Below are 15,140 nucleotides of genomic sequence, written 5' to 3' on the forward strand. Positions count from 1 at the left end.
TTTTCCCCAGCATATATCAAAAGTATACATTGTGCTTAAGTTCTATAATAGAATTGGCAAGTATATTGTAGCTATGTTTTTGGCAACTGTATATTTAGCTATATATTTTTTAAAACATGGTAATGTTATCTATACAAAGAGATCTTAATTCTTACAAAAGTTCAATTTATGTACAATAACTTTGTTGTTGATTCTTTCAATGTTATTAATGGCGGTGGTCAAGTATGTTTGACAAAATTAGAGTTACACAAATACTTCCAGCGAGATACAATTGTGAAGCAGAAACATAGTCCAGTGGAAAACAGGAAAAACAGAGAGCAAAGAATGGGCTGTGAAGTAACTAAGTCCATTTCTGGCACTATCAAAGTCGTCCATGGAAGGACCAAATCACTACAGAGTGCCAGGGTCCTTGAGGAAAGGGAGAGAGCTAGAAAAGTTCTTATGACAAAACGCAGTAATATTCAACATATATTACCGTTTAATGTAATACAGAGTCTGGCTGAAGCGGGAGGGGCAGATGCGAAGAGAAGGCTGTGTCTCAGCTGGGGAACTTTGTCAGCCGACTGCTGGATTTAAACTGAATTATCTGTAAGCAGGAACATGGAGAGGGCGGTGCCATATTTTGAACCATGAACTTCAAATACTTGTTCTCAACTTCTAAAATAATTGTGTACTGGATTGCAAATGCTACGAGTGATTTGATTTTGTATTAATTTTTTTCTCTTTAAAAAAACCCCACAGAGTAAGCCACTTGTGAAAGGCAGCAAGTATCAAACCTTGCCAGGAAAGCTGCCTCGACCCTTACAGAACGGAGATCAGGGAACATACGATTTGCCAGATGGGTGCGGCGTGAGCGACGAGGACAGCAGCATCCTGTGCCTGAGTACGTATCCGCACCTCTCCGAGGGTTAGTACAGGGGGAAAAAAGGGAAAGGGAGGGATTGAGGCATAACACGGTACGTAATCTGCTGTGCCAAAACAACAGGCTATGAGGCTCACACGATTCAGTTAAGGAAAGTTCTACTATTTTTTGAACAGTGCACCACAAATATTCCACATTGGTTCACTGGAGAGTAAAGGATGGGTTTAAGTTAGAGCATCCTTTCTGTTGCACTTGATGATACAATTTGCTGACATCATTGGTAGCAGAAGTAATGAAGAGACCCTGTTTTGGAGACCATGGGGAAAGCATCCTGAAAGTCAACAAATCTGTAACTAAAAATGGGAACTTTCAGAGATGCAAATGTATTGATGATATGAATAAGCAGAAATTTTTCAATACATGCTTCCAATCCTCCCTTGAGCTTGCTGATCTGTTTTCTTAAAAACAAGCAAGCAAACAAAAATGCACAGCCAAGTGTATCATCAGTACTTTCAAAAAAATGCACGCAAGATTGGCATATTAAATAAACAAACATTGTCCCTTGCCATCCCACTGCATTTTAGCATGTGAAACTTTACAATGTAACTAGCACTAAAATGTATATTTCAGGCAAAAATCCTGGTGTCAGCACTGTTGGTTGCTGTAGCTGATGGGGGGGGACCCACAAGTCAAAAATGAACTTAGAAGGTGCAGAAAAACATCAGTGGATTTTGAAAATACAATTATGTTGTTATTCTGCAACCATAGCTGTATGTGGAAGCCTATATTAATTTCTTTTCAGTGACATCTTAAGCATGAATTTATTGGCAAAAAGTGTTAGTGAGGCACAGAACCAGGTATTTGCCAAGGGCCAAAGAGCTTGGAGCTCAGACACAAGAGTATCCCTTGTGATTTCGAAAGTGTTCCTACACTTTAAAAGTCATGGTGGGATTTTTTTTGTTTGTTGGGGTTTTACTTATTTTAAGGTCACATGGTCCTAAAAGCTGCTAGGGTACTGCAGTTTCGCGATTGCAATAGGCTGTGAGTTGTTAGAGTTTTTCTGTGATCGCAACATTGTAGGCAATGTGTGAGCCATACTATTATGTCTTTAACTGCAGGATTATCCAAGGATGGGTGGTCTTGTAAAGGAAAATGTTCTTTCTCTAGAAACAAGCCATGACTCCCTAAATACACTGAATTAACAGAATTTTTTATGCAGGTTGGTTTCTTGCATGTGCAGTAAACTCATTACACCACCAGTTCAGTATTTCAGAGCAATCTGATATAATCTTAGACACTGCTTCATTTCAGATATTCTGCAGGCTTTGTGGAGCGCAGTGGTACATCCTTTATGTGTTAAAGAATAGTTTACAAGAACAGAACAAAAGAACAGACAATCATTCCCTATCTATTTAAAACAACCTGTACAGAATTCCTGGGGCTTGTGCACAACAATGCGTATTCACTTTCATGTCAAGCGTAACTGCTTCTTTTCTTTTTTGTTTCTGCTTTAAATGCTTAGCTTGCTTCTTTGCTCTTCTGTAACTTTATTTTGCTGGTGTTTTAAATCTTCTTTGCTTCTTCATCTGGCTTTCTGCTTCTTGGGATGACTGAAGATCGCATCAGGAGTGTCAGTGCACCAGTGCTAGGTACTGTATCTGAACAAAATGCAACTTTACCATGAGTTTTGCTGGTTACTCTTTTCCTTTCCTTTTTCCCTCCCTTTGTCTATGAGATACTAATACCAAGTGGGCCATCCAGATTAAATTCCTTCAGTGCAGTACTGAAATGAAGTAACAGCTTTTGCTGTACGGCATAGCGACAGGATTCCTTTCTAAAATACTTTCCTGGTTTCGCTCTGGTTTCACTGAAGTCAACAGAAAAATTCCCACAGATTTTGATGGAGGAGTTACGGTATTAAGAATAGGCAAGGCAAGAGTCTGCTTCTGTCTGAGGAAGTAATTATTCTGTCTGGAATTAATTATTTAAATAAAATGACTGAAATAATCTATTTTAACCAATGTTTTATTATTTTCTTTTTTGTATCAAATGTACAGCTACTGTTTTTTTCCACCTTCTGAGCATGGTTTTTTTTTTTAATACAAGAACAATTTTTATATGTATCTTTTCTTTTTTATTATGTTCTGCATTTAAATATTAGTCTCCCAGTTGATAGCTTCGTTAATAATTAGTATAAAATGTAACTCTATTACTTTCTTAACTCAGGAGAAACAGAGAACATGGATGGTACAGTAGTCTCAGACGACCTTTCACCTCTTTCTTCCGGAATGGATTCAGGTCCGCAGTCTCCACTGTCTCCAGAAAACAGAAAGAGTCCAAAAGGGATCAAGAAAATCTGGGGAAAGTAAGGTCGTTTTTATTTTTTTAGTTCCCTATCAAAGCATTTGGCTTGAGAATTAATCCAGTTCTTGGCAAAAGCTACATTATCTATAGCGAGAATAAAGCAAAATTCAGGGAAAGGAGAGCGACCAACTCTGTGGGTGTACTAGTGTCTCTCGGTACATGTGGGTGTAGAAAAATGGATGGTAGTGTACACAGCATCATGCTGTTGGAATGGGTAAAGACACTCTGCTGTCATCTTAATGCTAATAATTTAGAATGCCAACGGTTTCGTTAGCTATGCAAAAGTAAATGATAGTAAGTTGTTCATTACAGAAGGCATCAGGTAAAAAAAATGCGAGGAAACAACAGAAACGGAAAGCAGGGGGGACTGAGGTTCCCTGTGCTCGCTTCAGCTGCTTTGGGACAGCTGCCCTGCAGCATGGGCTGGGGCGGCGCAGCAGGGCTTCGTTTTCCCCTCAGAGTCAGGTCTAGACAGCATTTGCCTGGAACTTCTTCAGCTACCACCTGAATGAATTAGGTGTTTGTAGTTTACGGGAAGGTTAATACAGCTTCTAGTTGTCACTAGAGTTTCCACAACACAAATGTTCTCGGTTGCAAGCTAATAGTACTATCATGGCACTCTTGTCTTGAAAGAATACGAAGAACTCAGTCAGGTAACTTCCCTGCAGACGATCTGGGTTTGGCAGAGTTCCGAAGAGGTGGTCTCCGTGCAACAGCTGGACCTCGGTTATCCAGGTCAAAGGAAACCAAAGGCCAGAAAAGGTAACGGTTCCTTCTTTACCTTGCACAGTATAGGATGCCTTGTGAACAGCCAAACCCTCCTCTTGTGAAATACCCTTTTTAATTAGCAGCAGTATAATGTGCTTCGTTATACGAGGAATTCCACAACAACTAGAAAGAATTTCTCTGGTACAAAAGGTATCCCAAGTAGCCCCCCTGCCCGCACTCCCTCAGCTGCAGGCTGCAGCACTGGCTGGTTGTTGCAGCGTCAAAAATTTCACCTTGTTAAAGAACAAGAAAACCTACCATTTCCTGCGGGAATGGCTACAAAGCCATGAGGATTCAGTGATTCCCATTTTCCTCTTTTCAGACAGAAAATGGGAGATCCTTACTCACGCCCCCAGCTGTTTGCAGGTTGAGCTGGGCAGCCGTGTTAACAGGGCACCCGTATTGCAGCACGCACTGCGAGAAGGGCTGTTGATTCCGCTACTGCACAGAGCACAGCACACTAACGCATACGCTGCAGCGCTGCCTCTGGCACGCAGTGAGCTTTCCGACCATGACTGTAATTCTTTCCTTTAAGATTTTTCAAACCTTGTCCTTTTCAGTGACTACAATGCTCCGTTTGCTCAGTGGAGCACAGAAAGAGTCTGTAACTGGCTCGAGGACTTTGGCCTCGGTCAGTATGTCATTTTTGCACGGCAGTGGGTGACTTCAGGCCATACACTGTTAACTGCAACACCTCAGGACATGGAAAAGGTAATAATTTAACTGTTTCTCTCAAGCAACTGTACATTTTGATCCTGTACAACCAGGCCCCTTCAAACACGGGGCAGTGCTACCTTTCTGAAATACATAGTATCAATTTTTATAGCTATCTAATGAGACTAAAAGAGCCAGAGGCAAAGCAAACTATTTGTTAATGGTTATTTTTGCAGGAAATGGGAATAAAGCACCCACTGCACCGGAAGAAATTAGTTTTGGCCATTAAATCAATAAATGCAAAACAAGATGAGAAGTCTGCACAACTTGATCATATCTGGGTGACACGTAAGTGTTAGAACTGTCCTGGAATTGTTTGGAAAGCCACTTCCCCCCCTTATGGATGGGCTGCCTGATGCATGTTCATTTTAGCAGTTACTAAACATCTTTTTAAGAGCAGTAAGTTTCAACACAGTAAAATGAGGATTTTTGCGTCGTTCTTGACATCCAACTATACAGCTATACACTGTCACCTTCCAAGGGGAATGCTGTCACTGGGGGGGTGGGGCAGTCTAGCAAGAGCTACATGATGCTGTGGAACTTAGGTGCTCAGTCCCATGCTGCATGCAGATCACAGAAGCACTGTGGACAAAGCTGTTGGTGGGAATGGAGTTGAGGCTGCCCTTTCGAAAGGTGCACAGGTGGAAGGCGCTACCTGAACGCCTGGGAAGGCGCCAGCGCAGACAGGAGGGGGTGGCAGGGCTCTGTTCTCACGTACACCCTTGTTCTTGTACCTGCAGGATGGCTCGATGACATTGGTTTACCTCAGTACAAAGACCAGTTTCATGAATCCAGAGTTGATGGGAGAATGTTGCAGTACTTAACTGTGGTAACCTAATTTTTTTTCCCTCAGTTTAACCAAATTTAACTTCAGAATGAGCAAAGAATTTTACAGTTTTCCTTTGAATGTGAGCAGTTAAAAGGATTTTTTGCAAGACAGAAATAGTGCCGGTAGTAACTCAGCTGTGTTGTCTAGTGCATGATTACTACTCCTAAGGTACATAAAGTCAGTCACAGCATATGCTATAGCTAACTTCTGCGAAGCCTTTCTGTCAGTATGGTGTAGCACATCATGACCTGTTTTACATGCAGCTTCTCTTGTTCTCCACGCCAAGTTAGCAACGATATTCAGTGAACTAAAGATAAGCAGCAAATCCAGTAATTCGTACAGCAGCAAACCATGCCCTAAACATAGCCACTGCGTTTTCTTACAGTTTCCCTGCCCAGGTTTGGATAAATATTTGGTTTTGTTACCTGTGCTATAAAACAATGCCTACTTTAGCTGTTACCGAAAGTACAGCCCTGTCTACACTGCTTAAAGAGCCTTTGTTATAGGAACATGGTCCCTGCCATCCCATGGTTCTGTGTGTGTTGCTAGCTGCAGTGATCCTGCCCACAACAGGATCTTCACCAGACCAGAAAGAGTCCAAATATTTTAAATCTGAGCTTGGATTTTACTTAATAGGCTACAAGCTCTACTTTGTTTTTTAGCCAGGTACTGCTATGGTGCAACACTTCTAAAAAGTGTAAAACCAACCAACAACAAAACCCCTCTCTTTAAAATACAAGCTTTTCTTCTAGCTAAACCACGGTTACCATGGTTTATATAGAAGAACATAGCAAGCTTAAAATCTCCTTTCTTGGGGAGAGTACGTGTTCGGTATGTGTTCTGTGCCACTCAGAAGGCTCTCTCCTTCACAGAATGACCTTCTCTTCCTCAAAGTCACCAGTCAGCTGCATCATCTGAGTATTAAATGTGCCATTCATGTGCTGCATGTCAACGGTTTTAACCCCCACTGTCTACGCAGGAGACCAGTTGAGGAGGTAAAAGAATGCTTAAATAAATTAATTTAAACAAGCAGTAATTACCTGATTCCAGCCAAAGGGGTTAGAAAGTTAGCAGTGTACAACGATACAACAGAGTCACCGCTATGAGGGAACTGCATCTGAAGCAGTAGTTATGCTGCTTTCCAGCTCTGGAATGTAACCTGTACTCACTGATAATAAATATCCACTCAGTCCTTAAGTGCTTGAGCCACTTAGTGGCTGAATCTCCTGCACTCCCCTTTATAATTTATTTGCTTAGTTTAAAGAAGTTAATTGAACTTCTGAGAGAATAATTTGGAATGTTTTTTCTTTGCCTGTCCTAACTTTTAATGCTCAAAAGACTGTACGGTTTCTGCCTTACCTGGTCAGCATATCTTATTCGCTTAGTATTAAAGACACTATTCTCAAAATGCCCCCTTTTTTACACCTGGCATCTGTAATCTCTACTGTTACACTACTTGACGCAATGTATGTGTACTAGACTATGCCTGCTGTCTTGTCAGAGAATGTTTGCAAGAGGCCTTGAGCATAACAGAACCAGGGAAAAAAACGCTGTTTGAGGAGGAAAGATGTTTTTATCTGCACTGAGGATACACATGGTGAATATGCAGTGATGACGCAGGCTTACAGCATCATCATCTTTTCTGGTTCCACAGAATAATGTTTCGCCTTCTGAAGTAGTTCAGTGGTCCAATCACAGAGTGATGGAATGGCTCAGATCAGTTGATCTGGCAGAATATGCCCCAAACCTTCGAGGAAGCGGAGTACATGGCGGCCTGATTGTAAGAATTCAACATTCTACTACATACCTACTACAAACTGACAGACTGTAACATAAACCATCTTTTATCTGGTGTTTGTCAAGCAGGAGGAAATAAATACATCTGCAATATGACAGTATGATCAGGCCTTCTAAAGAGCCTCTTAATTTTACAAAAGGAACTAAAATAAAAAAGGGACTGCTAAAACATGGGGGTTTATCATCAAATCTGAGCTGTGCACGAGTGTTTAACAGCAGTACCTAAAAAAAAGCAAACTGTAAGAGTTTCTTATCGATAAGGCATCGTTGGATGTTTGAGTGGTTTTAAAAGAGTTGTGAGCCACAGTAAATAACTGACATGAACTTGCAGCAGTCTCGCCCACGCTCAGGAATGACTTTTTTTTAAAATTCAAAACACTCAGAACTATTTACAGCTTAGTAAAGCCAGAGTTCTGAAATACTGTGATTATAGTGCTGTAGAGTTTTCGCAAACATGAAACAGAAAAAAACTGTGCTAAGATTAACTTTGTACTTGGAGTACAGCAGAAAATCCTGAAAACAAACTTGTGCAATCCAAACAAATATAAGGTTTGATGATAAATATAAATATGTATTCGCCGGGTTATGCTCTGCATTGTAGTGCCTACTTCCATGTAATTTCCTGTTCAAAGCCCAGTGAGTATCGTATTGTGAATTATAGAATGTCTAATGTAGACAGCTTAGTAAGAATGAGAAATTCCTCTGATAAGCACTGTAATGGTTTACTACTGCAAATATTTAACCACGTAAAAAATAAATATTCTGCCATTTTCTAATAGATTCTCGAACCTCGCTTCAACGGTGACACACTGGCAATGCTGCTGAATATTCCACCTCAGAAGACCCTACTGCGACGCCACCTAACAACCAATTTTAACGTATTAATTGGACCAGAAGCACAACAAGAAAAAAGAGAAATAACTGAGTCAACAGCATACACACCTCTGACCACCACCGCCAAAGTTCGGGTATGTGTTGCCTTCAGAAAGGAGATTTATTTCAGACTTCCTCTGCCCTGTCTTATAAAGAAAATAAGGGACAGACATGGGCAGGGAGAGGTCAGTTCTAGAAGGAGTGTTACATCTTGCTTAATTCTAAATACCAAAGTATTTAATTTGTAAGTGTTTAAATCAGCTTCTGAAATAAGCATGCAATTCCTTCTGTTCTCAGAAGGAACACTTACCTAAACAAATTTAATAACTGTACCTCCCAATTTGAAAACAACGAGTTTATTTAGTTCAGGATCTACATCCCTGAAGGACTAGAGTATAGCAGTAAATCAGAAAGGAGAGGACTCTGAACGGTTAAAGGAGAACTTTGTTTTTCTTATTCAAAACTTGTACTGTCATCTTGTTTTAGCCAAAGAAACTTGGATTTTCACATTTTGGAAACTTAAGAAAAAAGAAATTTGATGAATCGACAGACTACATTTGCCCCATGGATACAATCCCAGCTGCTACAAACGGTACTCAGAAGAACTACGGTGGACACAAAGGACTGAGCCCATTGACTGATAGGGAACTGGATCAGGTGGGCCAGACGGGCTGATGCCATTCTCATCTCACCCTCCCCACGCGTTACAAGCTTGCCAATAACCACATCCTAGCACATAACAAAGTACTCGTTACATCCGCATGAACTTACTGAGAAAGTATTGGCTATGGACACTGGAAAGAGTTCTACACTAAGAATGTCAGGTTAATTTTTTTTTTAATCAACATCATAAACTCATCCATCTTCAAGCCCTTTTTCAGGAATATAACACCTTTACACTACGAAGATTGATGTATTTTGACAATTAAGGTGGTGGTTGTTGTGAACACAAGACTTTTGTACTTCTAGTTTTCATAATCTCAGTATGGCACACTACTTTTTTCATTATCTTTATGGGTGGTTTTTAATGTAATAAATCTATTTGGACTAATTTGTACAAAGCTATCAAGTTATATATCAAAATACAACCGGATTGTATATTTTCAACAGATATTAATCAAAGAATCCAACTGAATTTTTCTTTTGTTATGTACAGTGGGCAGTAGTTATGCTTAGACAGTATGTGAAAACTATGCATCAGTAATTAACAAGATTATTAATAAACAGATACTTAACAAAAGTGAATTATTCATGTGGTAGTGAACTTGTGATTGAAACTGTCTAGACATCATACAGACAAATGATGAAGACTAAAAACCATCCAATTTGATGAAGCTTTGCTGTCGTGTAAAGGGATGTAAACCCTGAAAAATGGAGCTCCTGAAGGCTTGTGTGAACTCTGTCCCCACACGAGCCAGACAGAAGCAGCCAGGCTAAACTGTCCCATCTCCAGTGACCTTAAGGGAGAGAAAAACATTTTAAGCCTGATAAGAGAATGGTTAAAAAATTGAGAAGACTAACGGTGAATATTTTTTTCATTTGCATGATTTACTGCATCTAACATCTCATTTGTGTTCATTATCTAACCAGTGCCTTTTTCAAGGTACACCTTAGTAAGGTCCTGCTCCTGAGCAGGGGCAGTACCAAATTCTGACTGTAATAAGTACGGATGTCTGCTTGCACAGTTAAGAGTTGCGAGGGAACGCATTAATTTTGAGCCAAGTGCTTACACTACGCAGTTGTTCAAGCATTCCAAAATTACTGGATTTGTCTCTAGGAGCATGGTCTTTCAATTAAGCATGACTTCTGAACGTGTGGGCATGCAGTGAGATCGCAACGCCCTGGAACTGGTAACCTTTCCATATAAGAATAGGTGGGACTGTATCGGGAAGGACTCTTTACTTCTTGCCTGTGAAAGAAGACTACCAGAAGTATAATAAGTGTTACACCATCTGGAAAATACTACCCTTCATTGATAATATCAGTTAAGCTTTTCTTTTCTTGTGTGAATTACTGCTCAAGTTTAATGGACTCAATCTTTCTAAATTAGGATTCACTCTTCCTGTCATTAGATGTGTTTTGACGTACCTTAAATCATGGAGGCATTTTTGTTAATGAGCAGTAATGAGAGCTTTTAAACACAACATTGTTTGTCCAGACACATACCTCCCAAAGATGCATGTAGAGTGAACAGAATTGCACATACTGTCTGATTTGAACTAGTTCCTGAATACTTTTGCAGATGGAACACTCAGAAGGAACAGTAATGCAGATAGGGGCTCTTTCTCAAGGCATAAGCCATCTTACGGTATGTACCCATTTTGCTCTTGTTCTAAAGTCAGAAATGTATTCTGCTAGAATTCAGGGAAAGTTGGTCATTGCTGGTACTAGCTAAGAGTAAGTGGGTCACTGTTTTTGATAAATACCTCTTTATAGCCTGGCTGCACAACCACAGTCCAAAATACTCCTGCTTTTAAATCATACTAGAAATTCACTCTCATTTAGGCCTGTTTTAAGTTTTCATGATCTCTGCTATCTCTTCAACCCAGTGACAGATATTCATCCCCTTAAATGAAAACAACTCTTGAAAGATTTTGCAAGTAACTGCAAACGCCTCAGTCCGAGCAAAGTCTAGCAAAGAGGTACAGATGTAAAAATTTACATGAGCTAAAACTCCATGGAAAACAAAACAATAAAATCGCTAATTCCTGACTCCACAGCAGCTAATTACTGAGGGGAAAAAAAAAAAGAAAATTAAAAAAAAGAAAAAGTTGACTGAAGGGAGTAATGAAAAATTATGTAACAGAGTTGAGTCACGTGCCAAACGAAATCTGTGAGAATCTCCTCAGGCAAATAATAGCTTATTTAAAGCTGCATTCAAGAAACTGCTTTTAATCTTCTGTGGCTCTAACCCCCTCTGTTGTGAATCTGATCTCATTACAGCCGTATTTCTTTAACCCTAGGCCTCTGACTGAACGTGCTTACTCGCTCACATCTTGTTTTGCAGACGATGTTAAGCCAAGATGAAATGCTGAATGACAGCAGGTTTTTAACACCTACGTTTGAAGACTGGAGATGATGGTTCAGCGTGACCAAGAACACTAACAGTACCTCATGCCTGTCCAGAGGGGTGGCCAGGAGAAGCTCGATGCTGTGGTGCAGAAAAGCTTTATCTCGTTTCTGCCAAGGAGACTTACACATAGCATTTAATATTGGCAACATAGCAACGTGTTACAGGTAACTCTCCTCCGCACTTTTTTGCGTATAATGTGATGTGAAATAGGTGTTGAGAGAGAAGCGGTACTCATAGCCAGAGTCTAGAAAGCTGGGACTGGCAATGTGTTTTACCCTTTTATTCAGTTGTCTTCTACATGGAATGTCCATGTACTGTTACATGAAAGATCTTTTGTATTTTTTTTATTTTTGTAATTAGCTTGTAATGCAGGAATCATTAACACTTTATTGTACCATGTCAACTAATCAGAGCTACCTAGAAATTCAGATGGATGTTGGTGAGTGTAGCGGCAATTGCTCACTGAACATCTCCTACTTCAGTCTCACCAGAGACAGTCTGTCTAAAATGGCTAGCACGGATGCACACATGCAAGCATCAGGATGTCACAAGCCTTCTGAACAGTCAAAATGGTTCAGAAAAAGTTTTCTGACCTCCCTACCAGGTCGGTCTGAAACAGCACTGGCGCTCAGGAAGACCGGTAAGCCCATTTTTTTCCCTAGTGACACCTAATTAAACATGCAGCTGCAAACAGCACTGAGGACTGGAGATTACAGCAGGAACTTTTGTAACATTTGCATGAGAACTGGTGACGTTGTAAACAATATTGCTGCTCACTTTCAGTTCTCTCTTCATTCCAGCTACAGAGAGATTTTCATAGAATACTTGATGTAGCAATAGGAAACTAATATTACTGCTCTGTGATGTGCAAAATGTGACTAAGGAGCATCAGGCAAGTACCATAATAAAACAAGTATTTGTTTCTTTAAAACACCTGACAAAACAGATCTGTTGCTATTCTACTGGGCTAGGCAGGACTGTGGCACTGGAACAGAGGGAAATACAGCCTCTCACTACTGACTGGAGGGGCTCTCCGACAGTCAAAGTGTCCCCTTTACAGCAGCAATTATCTGTTGACATGTGTCTCTCATGTATTAATAAGGTATAAGCAAGATATCTTAGTAAATAGGAAAACGCCAGAAATCTGCTCAGTTGTAAAGAACGTATATGGATGTTTTGCCTCACTGTCTCCTCCATGGCTGCAGGGTATCAGTGTACACACTAACCAGACCTGAGGGCAGGTCTCTCCCAGTCACAGCCCTCCCAGAAAAAGGGGAAATCTCCAATACTGTCTAGAGTTTGCAGCAAGGGCTCTTCGAGAGCTGTCCGTGGCACCTTTCGAAGGTCACCTCTCTAGTCCTTACTCCATGAGCAGACTGTGCACTGTACGGTCAGATTTTAGAAGCTAAACACATTTTATTGTCCAAAACAGTAAAAACAAGACAAACATTTTTCAGTCACTGAGCAATGAAACAGTAACGGAAAATCTAAAGGCACAAGAAGTCAGTCTACACATCAGAAAACTAAAACCATTTACTTAATGAAGGGTTAAGTACATGTCCAGTCTCGCAATGCAATCAACATTAGTAACCAGATCACATACTACAGGCATTTGAAATACTTTGCCAGGTTAATTAGCCAGCAGACTTACTACAGCTCTACAGACAGGATAAGCTGAGCTCCAGTGGTGGCAGCCTTAGTATCACTGGCATATTCAAAGCAGATTTTCAGATTTCTTTCAATGATGTATTTATAACTTGGTGTGGTGTTGTGCTAACTCAGCTGTGAATAGTCAGTCCTCAAAATTATTGATTTATTTTAATATATATATCCAATAAGAAATCCTAATTAGCATAAAAGTGGCATAAATGGTTATTTTTTTGACTGTTATGAATAAATTCTGAATGTTCCTCCATCTCTTGCTCACTGTGGAATGTGTCTAACACAAATACATGTGGCTGGTATCTCATTAAGGACAGAATCACAGCTTGAACCCCTGTGTCTGTCTTTGCATTAATACTACAAATGTAAATAATGAAATACAAAACCCCTACGATGATTTCTAACTAGCAGATTCCTTTTGTTTTGCTTTAGATGAATGAAAATATTTAGCAAACATATTCATTAGCACCTGAAGAAACAAGGGCTCAAGGATTTGTCAGACCCAAAGACAAATGTAGTATAAACTAATTCCTGGAAATGCAGTACTTCAGGCACTGAAGACTAAGAATTAAATGCTATGTGGTAAAAACACTTAAGATGAGGCATTAGCTGAGTATAAGATCAACTACAGGAAGAAAGAAGTTCTCTCTCTCATAAGCAAAGGAAATTTCTGGAACTGCCAAGAGAGCAAGCACCATTCAAATGATGTAACATCACTGGATAGTTACATCTGTATATACAGCCCAGAACTTGCATGTATAGTTGGCAGTGATTGTTTAGGTAAAGCTGTCACTAAGGAGAATTTCTGTTACACTTGCAAGCAATTTGTGTGTTGCCCAAATCCTGCTCACTTCTTCAGTAGCATACTGTGACTGCTCGCTTAGTCCCTGGTAAATAGCTGTAAAACAGCATTTAGAAAAAAAAAAAAAAAAAAAAAAGACTGTTGCTTGTACCCTTCTTCCCCAGGACTCACTAAATTAATTAATTAACAGAGCACAGTCAAATAATCCTACTGCAGTTTTATACCCTCTCCCAAATTCTATACTGACGTTAACAAAAAACTGATTTTATCTCTATCCTGCTTCTCCAATTACACTTAACTTTTTTTCCTCAGAATTAACATTTGATACTAACTTAAGAGGTCAGACTAGGTTACTGCCACACAACTCACGACAATCTCTCAGCTTCCTAGTATTAACACACACAAAGGTAATTCTGAAGTTATGAACCGCAGAAATAACACCAAGCAGTTAAAAAAGACACACGGACACAATAAAAAGAAATACTGCACAGTTACACACCATCTGTTCCTGTAGGAAAATATGCAGTACTTACAAAAGGGTATCAGATGACATCAGCATCAGTAAGAAAATGTACTGCTCTTGGGATAGCCGAGTGTGTCCAGGTTGGGCTGACATGCAAACTGAATCATAGGTGGTGGCCCACACATGAGAATGAGTGTCTCGCTGCCCGGGGAAGGCAGGTGTTTTTTAATCATGTCTGCAGTGATGAAGCCAGAACTGTACTTCCAATCTGAAACAAAGAAAATATTAATTCAAATCTCTGTAGAGTCTGAAGCCTTTTCAGATTGCGTATGTTGCACTCGCAGTTAGCCACCATCACTGCAAGCCAAGAGAGGGTTAAATCTCTAAGCTCAAACCTAGTGGTCCCCTTCCACAGGCCCAACAAGGATCTGGTTGAGAAGAGATGAAAGTCTGTGCGTAAATGACAGATTTAAAAGAAAGGAGACACAGGACAGAATAAACAGGAAGAGTAAATCAGCTTTTCCAGTGAAGAGAGGTCACCCAGGGACAGTTGTGCAGGGAGAGGTACTGAGTGCCATCCAACTTATTAAAAAAAAAAGTCTGGGAAAAAAACCTGAGTGGTGAGGTGACAAAAGTTTGATGACAACAGAAGTTCTGCTGTGTAGGTTAAGTGATAAGAGGAAAAGAAAAATAAAAGAAAGAAAGGCTAAATGATTTCAAGCGGTAATATTATTGAATGCATCTGCCATTTAAAGCGAGCCAAACAGGAAAAGTAATCCTGCCTTCACTTATGAAAACATGTGCTTTAAGCTCATTTATCAGAAGCAAGACACTGGGGTTATGAAAACGGCAGCAGTCAAAAGGCCTGTGAAACGTTAGGAAGTATCAGGAAGGGAAAAGGCAACAAAGGGAACACCATGTCAAAGTAGACCC

General features: G+C 40.1%; 2 protein-coding genes across 21 annotated transcripts in view; one reads left to right on the plus strand and one right to left on the minus strand.

Moving 5' to 3' along the window:
* PPFIBP2 (PPFIA binding protein 2) overlaps positions 1 to 13,195 on the plus strand; it is a 107,506-nt gene extending 94,311 nt beyond the window's left edge. For 10 of the 16 annotated variants that reach the window (XM_080404673.1, XM_080404659.1, XM_080404658.1 and 7 more), the window contains 12 exons: positions 742 to 883; positions 2,479 to 2,511; positions 3,089 to 3,227; positions 3,860 to 3,988; positions 4,555 to 4,705; positions 4,885 to 4,996; positions 5,449 to 5,537; positions 6,410 to 6,532; positions 7,192 to 7,317; positions 8,114 to 8,302; positions 8,694 to 8,864; positions 10,450 to 11,207. In XM_080404673.1, the coding sequence (XP_080260799.1) occupies positions 742 to 883; positions 2,479 to 2,511; positions 3,089 to 3,227; positions 3,860 to 3,988; positions 4,555 to 4,705; positions 4,885 to 4,996; positions 5,449 to 5,537; positions 6,410 to 6,532; positions 7,192 to 7,317; positions 8,114 to 8,302; positions 8,694 to 8,864; positions 10,450 to 10,602 (1,557 nt within the window). In that variant the 3' untranslated portion in view covers positions 10,603 to 11,207. The other 6 variants (XM_080404666.1, XM_080404664.1, XM_080404665.1 and 3 more) reach the window with 4 other exon arrangements.
* CYB5R2 (cytochrome b5 reductase 2) overlaps positions 1 to 15,140 on the minus strand; it is a 34,128-nt gene that overhangs the window by 3,815 nt on the left and 15,173 nt on the right. For 4 of the 5 annotated variants that reach the window (XR_013930758.1, XM_080404828.1, XM_080404831.1 and 1 more), the window contains one exon: positions 14,278 to 14,475. Coding sequence is in view for 4 of the 5 variants with exons in the window: in XM_080404828.1 (XP_080260954.1) it covers positions 14,303 to 14,475 (173 nt within the window). In the remaining variant the exon portion in view is untranslated. Of the gene's footprint in view, positions 1 to 2,869; positions 3,219 to 14,277; positions 14,476 to 15,140 lie in introns of those variants that run through there. The other variant, XM_080404830.1, reaches the window with a different exon arrangement.

This window comes from Falco punctatus (assembly GCF_963210335.1).
Source record: "Falco punctatus genome assembly, chromosome: 10".
Classification (NCBI taxonomy): Eukaryota; Metazoa; Chordata; class Aves; order Falconiformes; family Falconidae; genus Falco; species Falco punctatus.